This window comes from Tetrahymena thermophila, assembly GCF_000189635.1.
Source record: "Tetrahymena thermophila SB210 genomic scaffold scf_8254550, whole genome shotgun sequence".
Taxonomy (NCBI): domain Eukaryota; phylum Ciliophora; class Oligohymenophorea; order Hymenostomatida; family Tetrahymenidae; genus Tetrahymena; species Tetrahymena thermophila.
The window spans coordinates 2,547-27,235 of NW_002476321.1; the positions used below are offsets into that span (position 1 = coordinate 2,547).

General features: G+C 22.0%; 5 protein-coding genes across 5 annotated transcripts in view; 4 read left to right on the forward strand and 1 right to left on the reverse strand. All coding sequences in view use genetic code 6, as the record gives it.

The window, feature by feature from the left end:
* TTHERM_00921830 (bowman-birk serine protease inhibitor family protein) overlaps window positions 1-35 on the forward strand; it is a gene marked incomplete at both ends in the record, with an annotated part of 1,389 nt that extends 1,354 nt beyond the window's left edge. The window contains one exon of the mRNA XM_001021162.4: window positions 1-35. This exon is cut by the window's left edge and continues 708 nt beyond it. Coding sequence (XP_001021162.4) covers window positions 1-35 — 35 coding nt within the window.
* Window positions 36-2,533: 2,498 nt separating this feature from the next.
* Window positions 2,534-8,688, forward strand: TTHERM_00922830 (bowman-birk serine protease inhibitor family protein; the record flags this gene model as incomplete). Its single annotated transcript, XM_001021163.2, has 8 exons — window positions 2,534-3,166; window positions 3,217-3,866; window positions 3,996-4,396; window positions 4,451-5,050; window positions 5,119-5,589; window positions 5,649-6,188; window positions 6,317-6,451; window positions 6,605-8,688. 8 exons carry the CDS (start codon window positions 2,534-2,536, stop codon window positions 8,686-8,688), a joined length of 5,514 nt encoding a protein of 1,837 aa, XP_001021163.2.
* A 1,442-nt stretch (window positions 8,689-10,130) lies between these two features.
* TTHERM_00922840 (bowman-birk serine protease inhibitor family protein, putative) lies at window positions 10,131-17,033 on the forward strand. The gene is made up of 8 exons (XM_001021164.2): window positions 10,131-10,894; window positions 10,960-11,609; window positions 11,664-12,037; window positions 12,087-12,713; window positions 12,909-13,373; window positions 13,430-13,999; window positions 14,050-14,184; window positions 14,458-17,033. The coding sequence occupies exons 1-8, from the start codon at window positions 10,286-10,288 to the stop codon at window positions 16,836-16,838; spliced, it is 5,811 nt and encodes a 1,936-aa protein (XP_001021164.2). The 5' UTR covers window positions 10,131-10,285; the 3' UTR covers window positions 16,839-17,033.
* Window positions 17,034-17,143: 110 nt separating this feature from the next.
* On the reverse strand, window positions 17,144-20,207 carry TTHERM_000922849 (cation channel family protein; the record flags this gene model as incomplete). The annotated part of the gene is made up of 3 exons (XM_012798899.1): window positions 17,144-19,250; window positions 19,660-19,944; window positions 20,008-20,207. 3 exons carry the CDS (start codon window positions 20,205-20,207, stop codon window positions 17,144-17,146), a joined length of 2,592 nt encoding a protein of 863 aa, XP_012654353.1.
* A 2,101-nt stretch (window positions 20,208-22,308) lies between these two features.
* TTHERM_00922880 (slime mold cyclic AMP receptor) lies at window positions 22,309-23,533 on the forward strand (the record flags this gene model as incomplete). Its single annotated transcript, XM_001021168.3, has 2 exons — window positions 22,309-22,706; window positions 22,918-23,533. 2 exons carry the CDS (start codon window positions 22,309-22,311, stop codon window positions 23,531-23,533), a joined length of 1,014 nt encoding a protein of 337 aa, XP_001021168.2.
* Window positions 23,534-24,689: the final 1,156 nt, after the last annotated feature.

The window sequence follows — 24,689 nt, forward strand, 5'->3', positions numbered from 1 at the left end:
GTTTTTCGTAATTTTAATTAAAAAAAAATAGTTGATTCAATTTATTTAGTAAATCCTTTTAAATTTAATATTGGACCATATTTATTGGTATTAGAAGATAGAGATAAACAAATAATAAATACACTAAACTAATTAACACCAGAGTCTACTTAATTAGTTTAGTTTTTGGGATCTTTTTAGTTCTTATTTTACCTTTTAAATTCTATTTAGCCTACATCCCTCTTTCTATTAATTAACATTAACATTCCATCAAACTTTTATGCTTTTTTATCTTTATTTGGAGCATTTGTCTTTAAAGAAATGCCTTAACAATAAAATAATTAGCTTTCTTAAAACATAACATTTTATGAAATAAACGTTGATGATTAGCTCAAGAGCTCAGGAAGTATTATCTTTGACAGATTAGGATTTAGAAATAGTTTTTTATTTAATTGCTAAATAATATTCTTTAAATATCTTTTTCTAACTATTATAATACTAGTGATATAAATATTTAAAAAGAAAACTGAATATTAAAAAAAAGGAGGTATCAATGTTAATGAATCTAACAAGCTAAGAAAATTTGAAACATTTTTAATAGTCAGAATAAGCAAAGAAAATGAAATAAATTTATTTATGATAGTTTTAAGTTTTTGTATCCAAATAAGTTAAGTGGATCAGTATTCATGGCTAAGTCGATGGGGATATTATGTAGGAATATTTACTTTTGGAGTATTTTTAAGTTATTCTATTTATTTTATTAAATAATACAATAACTCAAAATACTTTGAAAATTATAGTGAAATTTTCCAGCATTTTTATGAAAGGCTATATACGGATAAACATAGTAAAAGTTAGTTAACAAGAAACTATCATTTTATCTACCATGTAAAAAAAATATTGTTAGTGATTATAATATACTCGATGGTAAATTATCCTTATTTCGTATGTGGTTCTGGTATAGTTTTTAACTTGATCACAGCTATATTGACAATTAAGCTTAGGCCTTATTAATATTTATTTCAATCAATAGTTAAAGCTATCGGAGATATCATTTTATCAATTGTTTGGGTATTTATGATATTTTTTAATAGCTTCAAATTTAGCAACTCAAAAAACACTCTTTTAAGCTAGCAAGAAGTAAAAAAATTTTTAGACATAGGTTTCTTTGCCATAATATCATTGCTGATCTTTAATTTTTTATTTTTAATAAACTTCTTATTTGAAAATGTATTTGTTGTTATTTACCAATACATTCAAAAAAAATTTTAAAATAAATAAAACAAAACAAATGAATAGCCTAGAAAACAAATTAAATTATTTCCAAAGTAATGATTAAAGTAATGATTGAGTAAACTTAATAATTTATGAATTAGTCTATTAAAAAAAACTCTCCAAAGATTAAATAATTAATAAATCATTAAAAAACCAATTTTTAAAATTTGTGTAATTTATATTGTGTTTCAATTCAACAATTTTTGAATATATTTGTACTTTTAATTAAAGAGATATAACTAATTTATTTAATGAAATAATGCAATTTCTCAAATAATTATTTCAAATTTTTTTAAAGGTTTAATTCAAATTTTATTTAAAAATTTTTAAATTGATTGGATTAGAATGAATTAATCCACGAAGTTTTCAACTAATTAATTATTGATTCATTTTATGGATATAATTTGCATACTATTTTGTTTAAGTGAAATATATCATATTATTTTACATTTAACATTTTTTAATAAAGTTTAGATTTAACAAAATATATGGATAATTTTGAAGCTTTTAACTCAATTTTAATATCTATCTTCTTTGAAAATTCTTATTTTTCATTTATAAAATGAAATAAATTATTTGGTATTCAAATTCAACATTTAAAGTAAATTTAACGTTAAAATTTATTATTTTTTATTGTATTAATATCTACTCTAATGTTAAGTATATTTTCTTCGTGAATTGTATTTTACTAAAAACTTAATTATTTAATTTTAAATTTGATAAAAAGAATATTGAATGCTTTCTTATAAAAATTTGATTTTGGTAATATCATTTTTAGGATTAAATTAAAAAATTTGATTCACTTTATTGAAATAAAGAATAAATATTTTTCAAATAAACAATTTATAAAGAGAACCCTTTATATTAATATTAACATTTAGAAATTATTTGAAATATAATTAATTTGTATTTAAAATAAAATAAATTGTGGCTCATTATTGATAGATGTAGAGTTGCTTGGAATTTGAATTTTTTATCTAAATATAAATTATTAATATTTAGATAAATTATTAGCCAAAATTGCTTTTTTTTCTTTTTGAGATTAGTTATTAAGTATTACAGGAAGTATATTAGTGATGTATAGAAAAATAAGCATTTTTACTTAATTCTTTTATCAATTTTTGATTAAAAATTAAATGCTAGATATTAGCTGGTTAACTTACAATAAATTTAATTGCGAAAAATTGGAATAATAAAACAATCGCAAACTTTAATTTACACTAAAAATAATAAATAAAAGAAACAAAATTGATCAAATTCTTAAAATTTAAAGATTGGAATGAAAAAATTTCTAAACAAAATTAGTATCATTTTTATAATGCAGTAACTTGGTGCCTTTCTTTGCTCAGATTTGTGCAATAATTATATATTAATATCTAAGTAAACATTTTTTGGATGCCAAATTGGGTAATAAAACTAGAAATTTGAAGGAATACACGTTTTATAAAGCACAACAAATTAGGTATCATAGTTTACTTTGATAGGATGGTATAATTTTTAGGGAAATATGGACTAAGATTATTTGCTTTTCTCAGCAATAAATGATTATAATCAACATATTATAACTATTACTATAAATCCTATTTAGCTAAAAATCAAAACAACTCTGTTTGGCACTTATAATCCTAGCAATGATTTAAATATCTCAGCATCAAATTTATCTAGTTTGTAAAATACATGGTTCTTTTTGAGAATAGCAATGGACATCTAATATTCTTCAACAAATTACTACACTCACTATTTGTTTGTCAACAAAAATACTGAAATATCTGGATTAATTTTAACTACTACTCCATATAATGTATTTAATGGAGTTTCACCCATATCAAATTTTGACAATTAAAATTTTTAAATCTTTATTGGCTAATAAGCGATTTACCCCTATTCAGCAGCTTGTTCATTAGTTAGATAAGTAAATAGTATTTTAAATCAAAGAATAATAAATCAATATTTAAAATTAAGCTAATCTTCATTATAGGCTAGACATCTCACAGTTTAGGTCAAGGTATTACAAGTTAAGAATAATCAATTTTGGCTGAGCAAGTTTTTTATGTAAATTATGGATTTGCTTCATCTTGGTCTCCTTATTAATTTAATTAAGCTATAAATTATTTTGGATATACAAAGTATAATAAATAATCAACATTTTCAGATTTTACTCTAAATTTGTAATGTAGTGAAACCTGGTTTATTGGTTAATTTGAATTTGATACTAGAAAAGGTATAATGATTTCAATAGATTTCAAAGTTAGTGGAGGCTAATTAAATTAAATTTCAACTATTTTTTTGCTAGAGTCTTAAATTAATTCTAGTAAGACTCCATTTTATGAAATTCTATCAGATAGCTATGACTCAAGTTAATTTCTTCTAAGAGAATCTTATAAAGGAAATATTAACAACGCTGGTATTAATATTCCTTTAAATACTTGGCACAGATTAACAATTATATTGAACATTAGTTTTAGATATTTATATAAATAAATATTTTTAAATAATATTCCAATATTTGGTACTGTTCCTAATCCTTTAAGTTAAGTGGGATAAATCTTTTTTACTATTTAAAATAAACAGTAGACTGTGTCAGGGCCTTGTTATAGATTACTTTTCATAAAGTAATATGAATGAATATTTTATTATTTTCTATTTTAAAAAGCAAAGAATTTATTAAAATAATAGTTTATTTTTTTTTATGCAAAGATCTTCATTGAAATTTTATTAATTAATTTATATTACTCAAAAAGAACAGTAAGAGTGTTTTAAGGATCTTTTTTTGCTCCCTGTCTTGATTGTTAGGCTTAAACAGATATAATAAATTAGAAAAATTGTCTTCTGTGTTAATCAACAGCTCTAACAATCAATTCAATTTCTAGTAATACATGTACTAATTAAGCCTCCTGTCCATCCTATTATTAAATAAAATAATAATAGAAGGTATGTGATTTTACTGACAATACTCCCTGTAATGCCTATTAATCAGTTTAAATGATGAGATTTAGGCCAGATGGGTAGTGTACATGCGCTCTTGGAACTTTTTAAAATTAAAACATATGCTCTGAATGTCCTGAATATTGCATTCTATGTGAATAATAAAATGTTTGTACATAATACATTATTAATCCTCCTTAGAGAGATAGTGTTACAGGTATGATTAAGTTTAAAATTAATTATATATTTATTAAAATGAAATTTCAACTAGGAAAATGTTAATTATAAGACGCCTTTGATGATGGAATATCTTGTATCTCAAGCTTTATGAAAATTCCTAATCGTATTAACTTAAAAATAGATTTCCCTAATAAAATTATTAATTGCTCAAATCTAAATTCACTAGTCATGAAATAATATTTAATTAAAAGTGATGCATTCAAAATTGGAACAGTTTCGAATTCTTTTTTTATAAGTTTAGGCTTTAAAATAACATCTCCAACAAGCAGTGTTGGTGAGTCATATACAATTTTATTTATGTAAGATGAAAATAAACATGTATTTACTTTACTAGGAATTTTACAAAATAGTAGTAATATTAAATTAGAACTTCATTATAGAAACTCAATAATATTATAAACCTATATAAGTTATAATTTAGATACTTGGATTGGACTTTTCACAGATCTTTCCAATTTTAATTTAATAATAAAACAGTAAAGTGCTCCAGTATCATTTTATTAAGTTAAATCACAAGGCTTAAGTTAGTTAGTAGATCCTGATTTGTTTGTTGGAGGTGTGATTTCTTTCTATTAAACAACAACGTATCCTCTCTGTGGAAATCTACAATAAAATATTTTCATTTTATATGGTAATATAGTATTAATTAATAGATTTAATTAATTTCATTTTAAATATTTAATAAATAAATAATAAAAGGAGATTACACTATGAATTTATTTCCTCAAACTCTTCAGAATCTAAGTTTTCCTTAAATGATAAACATACTAGACTTTAATTTTAGTGACTACAATTCTAACCTTTTTTAAACATAGTTAATAATCTAAAATATATTAGATTCTACAAAAAAAATTTAATTTTATGTCTTAAACACTGGATTTAACCAATTTAAAGGAATTCTTACTAGAAGTAATTCATATTCTTAAATATAAATAAATCTAACCACTCCATTCGCTATTGAGTTTATGATTTTTCCATTAATTAGCAATATGTATTCTAACAGTTATACCTTTTTTTAAATTCTCGATTAAGCTAATACTCAAGTTATTGCCTTTAACATCTATTAAATAAATTCTTAATTAAACAGAGCTAAGTTGAAAATCTGTTTAAACTTCATTTGTTAAACTGCTACATATGTATCTATAAGAATTAATTATATCAATTAAATATGTAAGATTAAAATTAAATTAAAAAAAGATATCATAATCAATTTTAATTTTAAAAAATAGTTATATAATTTAATGCAGAAAGTTAAAATACTAGGTTTTCTATTATAGCTAATTACAAATATGAAGAATTAAATTTTCCATAGTCGGTAATTTCAAAATTTACAAATTTAAACTCAATAATACAAATAGGTTTAGTATAAACTGGACCTATTTCAGATGTATTTTATTTTAATAATCTTAATATTTATTCTGGAGGATTTTTTTATCTTGATTATGACCTCAGCGATCCTTGTTTTTTGTATATCACTAAAGTTAATATGGAATGTGCAATTCCAAAATAAGGATATACTATAAAAGATGGCAAGGCTATTTTATAAAATCAATGTAATTATGATAGAAAACTTTATTAAACTGTACTCTATAACAATCCATTTATAATGAGATGCTAAGATTCACATAATGTGATACCTTATTGCTTGGAAATGGATTATACTAACATTAAGTAATGTATTTTATGTTCAAGTGATGGTTTGAGTGCTAGTAATAATTGTTAATGCTAAGATGGAACTTACCTAAATCTCTCACTTATGAAGTGTCTACGTAAGAAATTTTAACATCAAAGTTTCTATCCAGAATAAATATATAGCATACAAATAAAATTTCAATATCACTTTTTCAAAATAATAAATAGAGAATTTTCATTCAAAATATAATTTTATATTAAAAAGAATGTTCTCCTCAGTGCTTAACTTGTTCTGGTACTGCTTAAAATTGTATAATATGTAAAAATTAAACTCTATTAGCTCCAGATTGCTAGTGTTGGTATACCAATTAATATATGAAACAAGATTACACTTGTGAATGTAAAATTTATAAATGCAAAATAATCGATTCCTCGTTTATTTTTTGGCAAACAAAAATTTAAATTAAAATTATTATTAACAATAAAATAAAAGGGTTGTTTTTAAAAACGAGGAATTATAATAAAAAATATTTATTTTAATAATTTTCAAAAGTTTGTGATCCATAATGCAGTGAATGCATTGAAAGTAGTAGCAATTGCACATTATGTAGCTAAGATAGAATATACACACCAGATTGCAGATGTAACTAAGCATATTTTGAAAACACATAAACCGAAAATATTTCAAATAGCTGTAGACCATTGAAATGCGATTTTAAATGCCAAACATGTTTATATTTCCCTTAAAATTGTGGAACTTGTAGAGGGAATAGAATAAAACCACCGAATTGTATTTGTTAAGAAGGTTTTTATGAAGACCCAAATATTAATTAAGAAAACTGTCTATAATGTCCTTTAAGATAATATTATGATAATTAAAAAAAATAATGTATGAATTGCTTTTCAAACTGTCATACATGTGATGGACCTTTAAATAATAATTGCTTAAGCTGTTAACAAGGACTAGAATTAAAAAACGACGGATAATGTATATGTCCCTATGGAAGTTTGGCAGCTTTAGAATTTGACCCTGATTATCCTTGTTATTTCTTTATGAAGTTAGATTTTAGTATTACTAATTCTTATTAGAAATTTTAAATTAAGCTTAAATTTTAATATCCAATTGATAACTTGCAATAAATCTTACAAAAATATGGTATAAATAATTTGTTTTAGTTATAGATAAGTTAAATTCCTAATGAGTCCTATTATGACATAAATCAATATTAAGTATAAAGTAATAGTGTGCTTATTATAGAAGTCAATATTCTGTAAAGTTTCTAAGCAACAGAAGCCTTTTTTGTATTAAAATAAAGCAGTGTTTTTAGAAATTTTAATGAAAAAAAAATAGTTGACTCATTTTATTAAATAAATCCTTTTAAATTTAATATTGGACCATATTTTATGGTATTAGAAGATAGAGATAAACAAATGATAAATGCTATAAATTAAATAACACCATAATCAACTTCAATAGTTTAATTTTTGGGATCTTTTTAATTCTTATTTTACCTTTTAAATTCAATTTAACCAACCTCACTCTTTCTATTAATCAACATTAACATTCCAGTAAACTTTTATGCTTTTTTATCTTTGTTTGGAACTTTTGTCTTTAAAGAAATGCCTTAATATTAAGATAACTAGCTTTCTCAAAACTTACAATTCGATGGAATCAATGTTAATGATGTTCTAAAAAGCTCTGGAAGTATTTGTTTTGATAGGTTAGGATTTCGAAATAGCTTTTTATTTAATTGCTAAATAGTATTCTTTAAATATCTTTTTCTGATAGTTACACTCATCATTATTTAAATATTAAAAAAAAAAATTGAATTTAAGAAAAAAAAAGGCATAATTGTTAATAAATCTAACAAATTAAAGAAGCTCGAAACATTAATAGTTGTGAGGATAAGTAAAGAAAATGAAATCAATTTATTAATGATAGTTTTAAGCATTTGTATTTAAATTATTTAAATAGATCAGTTATCATGGCTTAGTCGCTGGGGACTTTATTCAGGATTATTTACTTTTGGAGTCTTTTTAAGTTATACAATTTACTTTTTTGTGTGTTACAATAAGCAAAGTTACTTTGAAAATTATGGTGAACTTTTCTAACACTTTTATGAAAGGATAAGTACAGCTAAATATAACAAAAATTACTTCATTAGAAACTATCATTTTATTTATCATCTAAAAAAAATAATACTTATGATTGTAATTTACTCAATGGTAAACTATCCTTATGTCGTCTGTAGCACTGGAATTATTTTTAATGTAATTACTGCAATATTAACAATAAATCTAAGACCATACTAATACTTAATTTAATCAATTATTAAAGCAGTAGGAGATATCATATTAACAATAATATGGGTACTTATGATAATTTTTAACAATTTTAAAATTAAAAACTAGAATAATACCATTTTAAATTAATAAGAGGTTGAACAATTTTTAAATATAGGATTCTATGCCATTATATTACTATTAATTTTCAATTTCTTATTTTTCATAAATTTCTTATTTGAAACTTTTTTTCTTCCAATTTATCAAATCTATAAAAAAAAACTAATTAATAAATAAAATCAAATAAAAGGAGAACATAAAAAATAAGTAATATCCTTAAAAAATGATTATTGAAATTTCTAAAAATTCATGGATAGAAATAAACTTTTTTGAAAAAGGATGGATTACATTTTATGTTAAAAACTAAAAATATAATAAATTTATCATGTATTTATTTTATATTTCAATTAATAATATTTTATAAATTATTAAATACTTGTTATATTCCTTTAAAAATTATAAATAAAATTTAAAGACTTACAAATTATAATAAAATGAGTTAATTATTTCGCATTTAAGGATGATAATCTAATTAAATAATATAAAAACTTTAAGATATAAGTTTTTAAGAATTAAAGTATGTATTAAAAATTAAAATAAATTAATAAGTTAGTGATTTCACAAAATATATTTTAAAATATTCTATTAAAAAATTGAATGTTAAATTAGAATATTAAAGGTATTTGAATATTTTCTGATATTATCATTGAAATTAGAAATATTCTGTAATCACTGTTACAAATATAAAAAGAGCTAAACAAATTCTTAAAAAAAATCTATTTTCAAAATTATTTTAAGCAATAATTTTGATAAAAGAGTCAATTATACCTTGTAAAAATGTAAAAATAAATGCATTTAATATTAATTAATTTGAGAGTTGAATAAATTAAAGGACACAAATTACAGTTGCTTATTGTTTTTGTTCTAATATTCTTTTAAATAAATTAGTATCTTTTTATATCTTAAGTATGAATGAATACATTATCTTTGAAGGATTTTAAAAATGTAATTTGAAATTAAAAAATTAGATTCTATTGCTTCAAAAAATGAATGATAATTGGAGTGAAATTTATCATAATGTCATCAATAATCTTAATTAATTAAAAAAGATAAAGATTTTTTTAATTTTTAAAAATAAGGAATCATAAATTAATTTATTTTGAATAGAAAATCAAATTTGTATTACTTACTTCCAATTTTAAATTCAATTTTATAAGCGTTATTAATAAAATTAACTTAAAAGTTAATTAATTTTAAATTATTTGATCCTTTGTTAGCATATGATATGATAATTAAATCTTTATTATAATCAGCTTATATTAATGTAATATAAATAGTTCTTTCATTAATGTTACTACAGAAAACATCAATTCATTTGATATTTAAATTTTTTGTGGTAGAATTTACAAGTATTCAAATATCACTTTATTAAGATCATCCTTTTTAATTGTACTAATATAAATAATTAGAGCAGAAGAACTTTTTATTTTACAAATGAGCAATTATCATCTATTTACTTTAATTTTTTGCTAGATTACAATAAAAACCACTAAATCAAAAAGATTTATTGTTAAAAATGAATGGTGTATTTGTTTGCTTTTAATTTCTATTTTAAGTGATTAATTTGATTATAACAATTATCTTGCATCCACCTATTTTTTTTTTAATTTGTAATCAATATAATTTAATTAAATTTGAGTAATATTTGTAAATTAGAAGTAAAGCTTTTTTACTTTAAAAATTAACAATAAAAAGAAAAACATTTAAAAACCCAATAAATACACTATCAACTACTAAAAATAAAAAATTTTTGTTCTTATTATCAACCAGACTAAAGAATCATCATATTCAGCTTTTAAATACTTCATATATAATAAATAAATTAACCATAATGAAGGTCTTTATTAAATATTTAATTATATCAACCCTTAGTTTTGTGAGTTATTGCTAAAGCAATAGTTGTGACTAAGTACTACTGCAAAGTAGCTTGAATTTTTATGATTGCTAATTATTTTAACAAAATTCTTTACTTCCTTCAGGTAACAATATCTTAAAGTCTTTTCGTAATACTGTTTAAAAGGTTAGAATTAATGGTTGGTTTAATTTGTTAGGATAGAATCAGTAAAAGTATGTATTGATTGAAATTAAAAATCTTGGTTTAAACGTTTTTTAGCTCCTTTATGATTAACAGTTAAGCAAGTTCTAGGTTAATATATTCTCTTCATCCTAATTATTTTCTAATTAATAAGATTCAAGTTAATAAGCATTAAATCAATCATGGTTTTATTTAGACATAGGATTGAATTTAGCTGATTAAGCAGGAAAAATATTTATTTATTATATAGTTTGGTCTAATTATAATATAAATGGTTAATAAAAGCTAATTTATAGTAAACTTTTACCAAGTAATATAATTTATTTTGATAATACATCTTTTGAAGTATTTGTTGCCCAGACCACTACAATAGGATATTCATTTGGTTGCGCTTTAATAAAATAGGTAAGATTTGCTTTTATTAAAAATTTATTGTTAAATTTAATCTTAATTTGAATGATTTATAAAAGGTTGCAGCATACATTAATTAAGCACTAAGTTCTAGCGATAATTTAGGAAACCTTAATTTTTAGGATCTCTCTCTTAACGCCTAAATAAATTTTAATATAAATTTTTCTATACAACCTAATACAGGAGATTATCTTCTAAACTTAGTTGATTAAAATTAGAAAATAAAAATCTAAAAAAATAAACTAACTGAAGAATTTAATAGCTTGCATTCTGGAGAAAGTTTTGAAATAGGACCAGTAAATATGTTTGTTAAAGATGGTATTATACTTGCTTTTGATCTAAAGGTGGTAGAAAGTGCATCGATAGTACCAAGCAATAATTTTTTAAATATTAAAATAGAAGATAAAGGCTTGTTAAATGATTACTATTCTGTTCAGCTTTAGAGAGATAGCAATAATCCAAATCAGTTTAATTATTTAGAAAAAAACCAAAACTTTCCATCAGGAAATAATGCTTTTACTATTTAAAGTAATACTTGGATTAAGATTATCTTATTCTTTCATATTTAATTTGGTAGTATCTATAGATATCTGTATATAAACTAATAATATTTAAGTGATGTTTAGTAATTATCTTTGCCATCAAATGGGAATTTATACTTTTAATTTTAGAATATTTATTAAGCTTCTCAGCAAAAAATTTTATTCAGGTAAAATTTATTGTAATAAAATGGAATAAAAATTTTTAATATTTTAAATACAAGGTCGATTAAGATATATTAAGGGACAAAAGTCTTTTAATGTGGTAATTGTTTGATTTAATCATAATTGAATGGAAGTGATTGCCTTGTTTGTTAAAGTAACTTTAAGCTTCTTTATAGTGAGTCTTCTTACTGTATAGCATTCAATAATCCTTGTCCAAATGGTTTCAGTGATTTAGATTTAAATAATAGTTGTATAAGAAATGATTAAGCAGTTTGCAACAATAATAACTAATATAAATTTTATGATAATACTTGTAGATGCATCGCAGGCTAGTATTATAAATAAGGAAATTGCTTTAAGTGCCCTAGCTATTGCTTAGATTGTCAAGACGAAAATACTTGTAAGTAATTTAAAGACTCAGTGAGGAATTAATGTAAAATATTTTCAACTTTGAAAAATTCTAAATTTAATTATTTATTTAGAAACAAATGTATGCCCATCTGCTTACTTTGATGATGGATCAATATGTATTTTACGAAATAGTTAATTTAATCTGCCTAATAAATATAACTTTATGCTAAAACCTCCAAAATTAGATACTGGCTGTAATGACATTTTTGCAACTCCAGATTGGGACAGTTATTTAGTTTAAAACGATGCTCTTTAAATTTCTAAATAGTCTTCTTCTTTTATATTTGGAATTAGATTTATTATTTATAAAACTGATAAAAGTGCAGGTAAAACATTTACTTTAGGATTTTTGAGGACATCAAATTACAATGGAGATGTATTTTTTTTAATGGCTTAATAAGGTCCTACAACAGGCTTTGGATATATTTAAATTTACTTTCTAAATAAGCTATATATTAGTATTCCTTGCGTAATTGGTTAACCGATGTGGCTAAGTTTTGTTACAGATTTAAATTATTTGATAGTTCAGACTGTAACTTCTCTATAACCTATCCAAACCTATAGACTCTATCTTTAAAATTAAATTCTAGATAATTTATAAAATCCTAAATTTTGGTATGGAGTTGGAATGAGCAAATTTATATCTTCAGACTATTCTATGTGTTCTTTTTTATATCCTTACACTCTAATAATCTAAAGTAAATTGTCATTCAAAGTTATTTATTTATTTCAAAAAATTTTGTTTTGAAAAAATATTAAATTTATACAGAAAAAATTTTCTGATTTATTTAGTAATAATTTTTTAAATTGTTATTAATATTTAATAAAAATAATTTATTTAATTTACAAAAGTGTTTATTTTGTATTAAGTTATTATTATTTTTAAATTAAAGTTTAAAATATTATGAGCCTAAAAGACTAAGACGTGTTTGAATTTAATAATGAAGGCATAGTTACATTTTATAGCTACAATTTTAGCTAGTAAAACTCAAAAAATTAACAAAATATAAAAGAATTTTTTTTTGGATCAGATAATAAATTATCATTTACTAATCTTCCTTTTATTTGTGATCAAGTGAAAGGAATTTCAATTACCAACTCTAATCAAGGCTAATATTTTTTTGATATTACAAAATTACATTTTTTCTTCTTTATGTGCTCGATATACATAAACTAAATCCAACATAATATCCCTTTATTTTAAGTAATTTATGATCAAAGTAATTTAAATTAGATGCTTCTGTCTTATAGAATTTTATATTCCAGCACAGAAAATAAAGCTCATTTAGAAGTATGTGTTGTGCCTACATGCTAAGTATTGTATAATACAATACGAATAAATGAACCTAATTTTATAGGTAAATTTCATTGAAAATAATTTTTATAGCTATTTAAACTTGTAAATTTATAATAGTGATAAGACATGAAAATTAAGCTGAAAATTGGAGAATCAATATCCCATATACATAAATATTAGTTATAATTAATTATTAGAAAAAATTGTTATAATTTGCTTCAACTTATCCTTCTGGCTTAGATTTTTCAAAAATAACAGCTTATTCTAATTTATCAAGCAAATCTGAAAATGAAGAAGTTTTATACTTTTTAAATAACATTAAAATATTTTCAGGAGGATATTTATATATGGATTACTCTGATAATAATGATTGTTTTCTTTTTGTTAATAGAACTAACTTTGGATGTTTAGTTCCTAAGCTAGGTTATGCCTTATAAGATAATCAAATAATCCCATCTACATCTTGCACACTCTAGCCTTTATCTAATTCAAATACTTAATTTTACTATAATCCTTTAACTTTTAAATGTGAAGATTCCTTTAACTACTTTGAGAATTGCATAAATATAGACTACTCTAATATAAATAGCTGTAATAAATGCATAGATCCTAATATGATTATAATTAATGGAAATTGTAAATGTTAGTCAGGGATGTTTTGGAACACTAAGCAAAGAAAGTGTTAAAGTAATAAAAATATATTTTTATTTTTTAAATAACAATTTTTCGTTTAAAAGTTTGCTCTTAAATGTGTCTTGAATGCTAAGATACTAATACAAACTGTACAATTTGTAGAAATATATAAGGCACACCACCACTTTGCTAGTGTCCTTAACTTAATTAATATCTGGATTCAAAATTTTAATGTTAATGTAAAATCCTGTTTAATTTATTTATTTTAAACAAAAACATACAATTTTTTTTATTAAAAGATAAAGATAAATTCAAGAAATTATTTAATTTGATTATCAAATTTATTGATTATTTTGAATAATTATTTGAGCAATATTTATAAAATAACTCTAATCCTTTTGCTTCTATTAATTATTTTACTTATCAACATTTTTAACATTTTTGTTTATTTTTATTTTATTTTAACTAATCTAATTTTTATTTTTATTTTAAATTAAAAATGTAATTAAAAGAATGTCAAGCAAAATGCTCCTCTTGTTAATATAGTTCAGATAACTGTTTAGTATGCTCAGTAAATAGATTGCTTAAGACTTAATGCTAATGTGATTTAAAGTATTTCAAATTTTAAATTGATGTAAATCAACCATGCTAAGAGATAGACTGTGCTTTTTAGTGTATAGGATGTACCTATTTTGAAGAAAATTGTAAATTGTGTAGAGGTAATAGAATAAATGCACCAATTTGTAATTGCCCAGAAAATTACTATGAAGAAAATCCTAGAAAAGAAAATTGCTTGTCTTGCCCATCTCATACTTATTATGATTAAAAACAAAACCAATGTTTATAATGTGATGAAAGTTGCTTAGAATGTAGAGGAGGTACGTAAACTGATTGCAAAAAATGTGCTTTTGGGTTAATATTAACTTCAAACAATGAATGTAAATGCCCATAAGGATAAAGTCCTTCAAAAAATAAAAATTAGTAAATAATTTGTTATAGCTACTTCAATTTAGAATTTGGAATTTCCCTTAAAAGAATTTTTTACTTAATAGAAATAAAATTTGAATAATAAATTGAAGGAATAATAGATAATGCTATTTTTGTTAATAATATAAATATCATTTTATCTGAGGTTCCTGTGGAGCTGTATTCATATACCTTTTACAGCTTTGACCCTCTGAAATCAATCTTGAAGATTTAATTGATAGTTAATAAAAGCTTTTAAGCTATTTATGGATATTTAATATTTAAAACAAATAAACCTTTTAAAAATGATTCTAATAAAGCTATATTGAATCCTATTTATACTAAATAACCTTTATTTTTTGAAATTGGGCCTTATTTATTTATTTTGGATGAAACAAATAAACAAGCGGTTATTAAAATGGGGGATAGCATTGATCAAATTGAAGGAGGAGATTAGAATTTATTAGATTTTGCAAGAAATATATAGTTTCTTTTCTATTTATTAAATTCACTCTAGCCTATTGCAATGTTTTTGTTAGTTAATGCTAAGCTTCCTTAAAATTTTTATACATTTCTTTAGCTTTTTTCAACATTTATTTTTAAGAGAGTACCTGATTATTAAGTAAAAGAACAAGTTTATAATTTTACACTGCTTGGGAATTAAATTTCCAAATAAGATTATATCGGGCCAGGAAATTAAGTATTTATTTAACTTGCATTTAGTGATGCTCTATTAGTGAATACTATTTTTATTTTGGCAAAATATGTTCTTTTATTTCTTACATACATGATATTAAAAATGGTATAAACTTTCTATTTTTAAGAAAAATATAATTATTTCTATTACAAACCAGAAGTTACTGCTGAAAAAGTTTAAATTATTTAAAATAAACCAATAATATAGCTAATGAAGTAACCTCATTCAAATAAAGTTATGCAAGAGCTGAAACCAGAATATATACCCGAATCTTTAAATAAAAATGCATAAATTAAAAAATAACAACTCTTTAAAGCAGAGTAGTTCCTAATATATAGGATGCTTCAAGAAAATGAAATTAACTTGCTTATGGTAGTTTTTTGTGTTAGTATATAATTCAACAAAACAGACTAAAGCATTTGGCTAAGCAGATGGAGTTTCTACTTAGCTTTGATTTATTTAGCTATATATATCACATTTTTTATAAATTATGTGAGAATACTTAATGGAAAAGACGAGTATTTAATAAAATTATTTACAAAAGAATATGATGAAAGGTTAACTTAAAAAAGAAATGACTATGTCTTCATTAGAAAAAATTACCATGCATTAGGAATGCTTAAGAAAGTTATATTAGTTGTTTCTATTTATTTTTTAGTAAATTTTCCTATGATTATAAGCATTTTAGGAATAACTTTAAACTCATTCTCATTAATTTTTAGTCTGAAAGTTATGCCCTTTAAAAAAATGTACCATAATATCATAAAAATCATAGGAGATTCAATCCTTATAACTTTATGGTGCTTGATGATATATTTTATTAGATTCGAATTAGATCATAAGAGATAGATCGAAATTCCCCAAGATGAGGTAGACAGATTTATCTTTGTTGGAAATGTGGCATCAATAGTTGTATTTATTTTAAATATACTTTATCTTACTTAGTTTATATATGATAATATCATATATTAGATATGGTCTTTTTTTAATAAAAGAAAGATTTGCATATCTAAGAAAAATTAGCAATAGTAACGCTCCTTGAAAAAGTAACCATAAAAATAATAAAAGGAAGCTTAAAATAAAGTTTCTTTACCTTAAATCTAACTAATTGATGATAAAAAATATCAAATTTAAATTAAAAATGTTTCTCCCATTCACATTAATAAACAAGTTTCATCTACAAAATCAAAAAAATAGTCTAGAAACCTCGATTAATTAGTACTCCTTTGAAAAGTAATTTAAAATAACTAATTTAAATATTATTGTAACCATTTATGTTTAGTAATTAAGATGAGATTTTTATTCTTAGATTAATAAAATGAGGAAATTTTAATTATTTTTTTATTTTGATGAGCATTAATGTACTGCTATAAAATAAAATACATAAATATTTTAAATAAATATAATATTTGATTAAGTAACTCAAACTCAAAACAATCCTTTTTATTCTTTGCATAACAATAATTTCTAAAAATCTTTTTTTAAAGTTGATCTTTAATTTCTAAAATATGTTTCATCAATTAGTTGAGTATTTCTCAAAACATAGAGTATTTAGAGTGATCTTTATAGCTACAAATATTAACAGGATAAGCACTAAACGTCTAGTTGTTAAGATGCTAAATTTAAACATTAGAATCTTGCTTAATTATACTATCATCTTTACTTTCCTATACTTTTTCTATTTTATCAGTATCAGGTTATTCATAATTTAAATTTGTGACATTATTCATTGATTTAACTTAAGTTCTATTTGTTATCTCATAATTGCTCATTCTAAGAGCACTTAAATCTGAGAAATTTTCTTTGTTGATTTGCTAGTATGAATTGTAAATGCTTTGGGTGAGTTGCACATTAGGAGAAAGCTGTATCTCTGGTGAAGCAAAATAACTCTTTCTTTTTTATACTTAAATTTCTCTATATTAATTAAAGAGTTCTAAAATTTCATCTGGGTTTTTACTTTGATTAATAACCGAGCCAGAGCGAGTTATATTTCTTTAAAATTATATTTGCAATTCCATTTTGTTTAAAAACTTTTTTTTATTTTCGTTCTAAGGTTTATTCTTCTCATTTTACAAATTTTTTTCTATGTTTTTAATGTTATAATTTTAAATAACATTGTCAAAGTTATTTTTTGGATAATACAGTTTAAATTTGTACAAGTGTTCAAATTCATTTTAAATATACTAATCAGTATAAGAGGTTTCTTCTTTTAAATTTTTTTATTTTAAAAGATACAGCGTTATTTAATTACTTGCTTTCTACTGTTTTTGAAATTCTAACTATTAATTTTAGGAATTATCTTGAATTTAACATTCTTCTTTTTTTTTGAATAAAGCAGTTACATTCATTATTTTTTTAACTTTACTAACCATTTTGTTTCGATTAGAAGGCTTATTTTTTAATTTTTACGATTTATTAAGTAAATTTATTTTGTTTTCAATACTATTTGTTGTTTAACTCTCTGTAAATTTAAAACTTGGCTCATCAATATCTTAAGTTATAATTTTTATTTGATTGTCTATTTATTATTAAACTAGTCTTTTAAAATACTTTGATGTAGAGAGCTGCTTGACTATTTTTTTAGGATTTATGTAATTATTATTTTCTTATTCAGTTTATTAATTTTAGGAAATTGTAGAGGTTGATGTTTTAGGTTCTAATTCAGCATAAATTTCTTTTTACTGAGTCGATTCAGATAAATTTTTTTCATCCTTATTTCCTTTTTCACTTTTTGAAAAAATTGAAAGATTATCACGATTTTTTCTGCTTTCAGTATATTAATATATTGATGATTAAAATGAACTACCTTCATCTTCTTCATCAGAACACTCAGAATCAAATAAATCTTATAGAGCATTTACGAAATTATCATCAATATACTATTGTAATTCTTTATTTTTGTTTCGTTAATAACTACTCATTTCATTATTAATTAAATTAAAATTTTATAATGTTTTACGAAATTTTAAAGTATTTCTTTATTTAGGAGTCCTGCTAATTTATTTATGTGCTGAATCTTTTATCATAAATTTTATGTAATCCTGCTTTTTGTAAAAATTTGTTGAAGGACACTCTTTAAATGTGTGATCCGTTTATTTGCATTAATAGCAAGCTTCATTTAAAATATTAAAATTTCCTTCAAATTGTAAGGTATCTTTTATGAAGCAAAATTTTTCATAATCAAGAAAATGCTGTTTACACAAGAATAAAAAATCATCTCTTGTAATATATAGAAGTGTGCAAAATCCTATGCTTCTAACCCCACACAACCTCTAACTACCAGTAAAAAAGCCATATGAACCAAAGTATTCACCCTTATTAAGTATTTTTATAGGTTGGTTTGTGCTGCTTTTATTTAAAAACAATTCACATTTCCCTTATTCTATAAAGTAAAGTCCATTTTAATCACTATATTCACCTTCAGAAAAAATTATTTCATCAGGAGTTGAATTGAGTTCTTTGATTATATTCACTGTTTATTTTAGCAAATCCTAACTAAAATTTTAAGAAAGAATATTCACATCTTTCAGAACTAACTTATTTGCATCCACTTGTAACTATTGCTATAGTTATCTAGAAAGTGCATTAATCAGGTCATTTTACTATCTTTTTTCAATAGCCTTGCTTTCGTTCCAGTAATATCTTTAGCATAAAAAAGTATAATTTACTTACAATTTAAAATAAATTTTTATTCATTTTAATTTTTTATAGTTTTATTAGGAAAAGTATTTAACTTATTTTTTTTCATACAAATTTTAATAAAAAATCTTTTTTTCTCCCTAAATAATTAGGAAAATAAGGTTGATGTTTGTTTAAATAAATACAGTGTCATTTGTTTGTTAATAGGCACCTTGGGAACAATAAATTTTCCTCTACATATAGAGGTTTTTGAAAGGCACCTAATATTTAAAGATACACAAAATATTCAAATTTAAATATAAGTTATTCTTTTAAACCAAAAATTTATTCCAACAGAGAGAGAATTAGAAAAAAGTGTTCAATCATAACTTATTGAACTGTTATAGTATTAATTTAATAAAAATAAATTTACTAGAGATATTATCTTATTTAGAATTAAAGTGATTATGATATCTGCTTTTACTTCATGTAAGTATTCATTATAGCTATGTTTTCTCTTAAGCAGTCAGAATCTCTAAATAGAATCTCAAATATTCTACCTATTTGATTCAAAGAATATCCAAACATACCACAAGCTAATATCATAACTATAGAACAAAAAATAATTTCCTCATTGTTAATAGCGGTTATATCACCATAACCTATTGTATTCATGGTTACTAAGGCAAAATAAATTGCCCTCACATAAACATCGCTCCTTTTAAAATAAAATAAAAAGAATTCATGATTAAATAAATTAATAATATATAATATCATATACCATTCTGAATTTTAAAGATTATTTTTAATGATCCAACTTTGTTAATCATTTTATCTTCCTGTGAATATCCAACCACAAGCAAATAAATGAGAAAAGACAAATATTGTAAAGACTAGCTTTAGAAGCTTGATGACATTTCTAAGAGTGAAATTATGAAATAGAGAGTCTTCGATATAAATAAACTTTTTTTATATAGACATTAGCTTCACAATTATAAGTAGAGATAGCTTTTAAAAACTTTCTGGAATGAACGTAAAAGATATTATTGCAATAACTCCTAAAAAATCGTATGTAAAATCAGAGGAAACATATTTTTTAATAATCATAATTCTGCTTTTGACAAACATTTCTCTTTAGAAGTATCCTGTATTGATTCTAACTATCAAATCAAATACAACTAAATACGATGATAAATAAATCATTAGGTCATTTACCCGAACATTTACGAAGGGCACAAGAGGATAAGCATAAATTAATATTAGAATTGCTATAATCTATATGATTTCCCAAAATAAAAGTAGCCTACTGAAAGGATTAAATACAGGTAATTTTTTATAGTACTTTCTTAAAAATTATTTACAAGATAGCAAATATTTTTATAATTTATCATGTAGACATTAACAAATCCTTTTGTCGTTTTTTTAGGTAGCATTTTTTAATAAATTTGTTTACTGCTGCTTGTAAGTCGAAAGAGCTGTACAATTAGTTTATGTTTATTTCAATTTAGATTCCATTTATCTTATATTTATAGAATAATATAATTTATTTTAAATTATAGATTAAAAATATTAAGTTCTCCTTTTGGCTTTTGTTAAATTGATAATTAATTAATTTCTGACTAAACAAACACTAATTCTACAAAAAAATTAAATAGTATTGTGCAAATATTAAAAATTTTATTTTTTTTAATGCTAAGAAAAGCAAATATTGAGTGATTTAAAAAGGACTAGCATTTAATTTTAAGAATTAATTACTTATTTTTTAAACAATCTGAAAAGTATTGATGTTAAGCAATAAATAGGATTCTAGCAAAAAATGATTTTAACATTCATATTTGTTGAAATAAAATAATAAAATATAATAAAATAAATATATTTTTCTAGTTGATTGCTAATGATTTAAAATACAAATTGACTTACATTACATATATTTATATTTTGAATTCGAATTCATTTTCTGTAAAATTTTTACATTATAAAATATATATTTAAAAAAATAATTTTTTTTAATACTTTGCTTTTAAATAATTAAAAAGTTTGCAGAAATTCATTCAAGAAGTATTTAATTTATTATTTATATTATTAATTTGAATGTAACTTGTATATTTATTAATTTATTTCAACTTATTATAGCAAAAAGTATATAAAGCTTTTAGTTTATGTATATAAAATACTAAATATATCTTAATGAACAGAGAATTAACTTAAGTATCTTATTTCAACCATAAAATACTTATTAAATCTCTAAAAAAATTTTTTCCGAAAATTTTAAACATTTTATACACTTCTTGAAGTTATACTTTATATTTAAATCTACTTAAAAAATATTTTTGTAATAAATTAATATTCTATCATTTTTCGATTTTATAATAAATAGTAATACTCATTAAATTTATACTACTTTGTGTATAATTGCTTAAAAATCAATTTATTTAACAAACATCTTTATAAACATTTATAATAAATAAAATGAATATTCTCTAAATTTATATTTTTTAAAACTAAAAAATAGCACAGTAAATTCTCATATATTTTATCTAAGCAAAAAAAATATTTTAATATTTACTCAAGAATAATAGCATAAAATAAATATAAGTTTGGTTGCAAATTTATAAATTAAGTTAAACAGAATAGATTGATGAATAGCAATAATAAATAACAAGTTTTTTAATATAAATATTGAAGAAACATGAATAAATATCACTTGTTTTATTAAGTAAGTATTTAGATCAGTCTTTGAGATTAGCCTGTTCCTTACCTATTTTGTTATTTATGCATTTCTAAAATTTTTAGGAAAAATCAAAATTTTAATAATTTTTGAGTCATTAATTTGATTGACAACAAAATCAATAAATAAGGTAATATAAGGTTAAAGTAGTTGAAAAAAATAAAGTTTTGTCTTTCTCCAACAATTTTAAGAAAAAAAATAAAGTAGTCTAAATAAACAAATATCTGAAAGCTTACTTTTGAGCTAAAAAAATAGTGATTCCAATTTTACTATTAAAATAATTTCAATAGCCTAAATTTCATCTTTTAATAGAAAATAATACACTGAATTGAGTTTAGTTAAGCATTATTTGAAATGAGCATCCTTCCTCAAGTAGGATTAGCTGTATCTGGAATGCTTTCAATTATTTCTACAGCTTGTCTCATTTTAATTTATACCTTCAAAAAAAGCAGCAGGACATATGCCTTTAAGCTAGTTCTTCCACTCTTTATTTTTGATTTAATTTGGAGCCTTAATATTGTTATTCCTGTGTTTTATAATCTTGCTGACCCTGATGCGATAATTAATATGCCACTATGTAGGATACAAGCTACTATTAAACTTTTTACTATGTTAGGATCATTCTTTACCACAGTTACTATTTCTTGGTCCCTATATTCTTTTATTATTCACCGCAAACCAATAAAATCAAAGAATCCCCATTTATACTTTTCGAAATACACTGTAGTCCTGCCACTCTTTTTCTCTATTGTGTAAAAACCATTTCATTATTAAATTAACATAACCTTTAAAATTTAAATACTTAATACTATCTTATTTGATATGATTTTTAAGATAAATCATACAAATTAACTATCCAAAGTATTGTATAATAAACAGTCTTGAAATATTAATTTTCTTTGTTAAATTACAAAAATTAAAGGTAAATATTTAAGTAATTAACTATTTTAAATATATAAATAGACCTCTAGCTTTGGATAGATACAATAGGTTATAACCTATAGAAAATGTTATGTGTTTTTTATCACTATCAGAAGAAGATGGTTCTACAGATTATTTAGGAATTTTATTAAGAGTTTTTTTATATTATACACCATTTGTAATAGTTTTGATTTTCGATATGTTCTCTGTCATTAGAATATATTCATTCTTCCATAAAAATAAAATTGAAACAAGCGATAAAAGAGATATAAGAAATTTAATGCTCTATCCAATCGTCTTGTTCCTATCTTGGATTTGGATTATAATAGAACGTGTAACAGAAGTAATTAAAAATGAAGATGTTGAATGGCTCAATAATATAGATTTATCATTTGCTACTCTAAATGGATGTTTAAATGCTTTAGTTTATGGTTACATTTCTCTAGATCCCTTTTAGCATTTGCGTAGAAAAGATAAAAGCGATGAATCTAGCTTAGATAGCTCATAATTAGTGAGTGAAGAAAGAGATACGACGAAATGCCACTATAATAAAAATAATGAAAATAATCATGATGGATATGAATATAAATGTAATACAAAGTAATCAGAAGATTTTTCATTAACCTTTCATGTCAATCCTTAAGAAGAAAGCGATTGAAATAAAAATATTGTCTCAAAAAAGTAGATAAATTTACTTTCAAGATGTTGTAATAAAATAAAATAGTAACTAAAATTTATTTAATAAAACTCCAAATTATAAATTGACTATAGATAATAACTTCTATAAATCTATTTAGAGTCATAACTAAGCTTTTTACTAATTGATAAAAAATATGAATTACCATCCTAATAAAATAAAATAATACTCAAATAAAGGATTAAATTCTCACACTTTTTATAAAAGGTTACATATAATTTGTGAACTATTTAATACAAACAAATAAATATAAAAGATTATTTAATGAAAAGCTAATTGCGTGAGCTTATAAAAGGCGTTTATAATATATATTAAATCTATTAATGCAATATAATTATTTTAATTAATTATGTTTTACCTCTATTTTTTAAAAATAGAATTTATTATTGTAAATATTTTTAAAATTTGAATTGAGATTTTCTTATCTTTAATAATGTAAGCTCGTAGAGTATTAATTATATTTCAAATATTATTAAATTGATGATATAAGTGTTACTTTTCTTCGTATTCGATTAATAAATAGCTGATTTCTAATTAATGTTAACTCGTAAATCATCTTTTTATTCTTGTGGTCGAGAAATATCCTTATTACTTCAAAAATTTTCTAATCAGTCTGCGGTCAATTTACATTTGATATATTTTTTATTTTCTTTTCATTAAACTATGCAAATGATTTTTATCAAAAAAATATAAATGATATTATTCTATTTTAATTATATAAATATAACAATAAAAATTGCTTCTTTTGACATGTAACTGCAAAAGAGATAATAAATTATTAAAAAATACTTTGTTAAAATCAAATAATAAATTATTTAAGAATAATTTAATTTTTTTCTACACATGTAAAAAATGCTCTTATTTTATATCAAAGATTTTTAGGTATTATTAATTTTGAATTTTTTAAATATTTTTATAATATTTTTTCTTTCCATTAATTTCTAAATTAATTTATTTAATTTTAAGGATATTTTAATATGAAATTTATAATATTTCAAATATATTAATATTTTTTTAATCTTTTTTTAAATATTTAAAACGAATCTAAATATTTAAAATAAAACTAGTTCATTTTTATTTATTTATTTATTTATTTATTTATTTATTTTGTAATCCA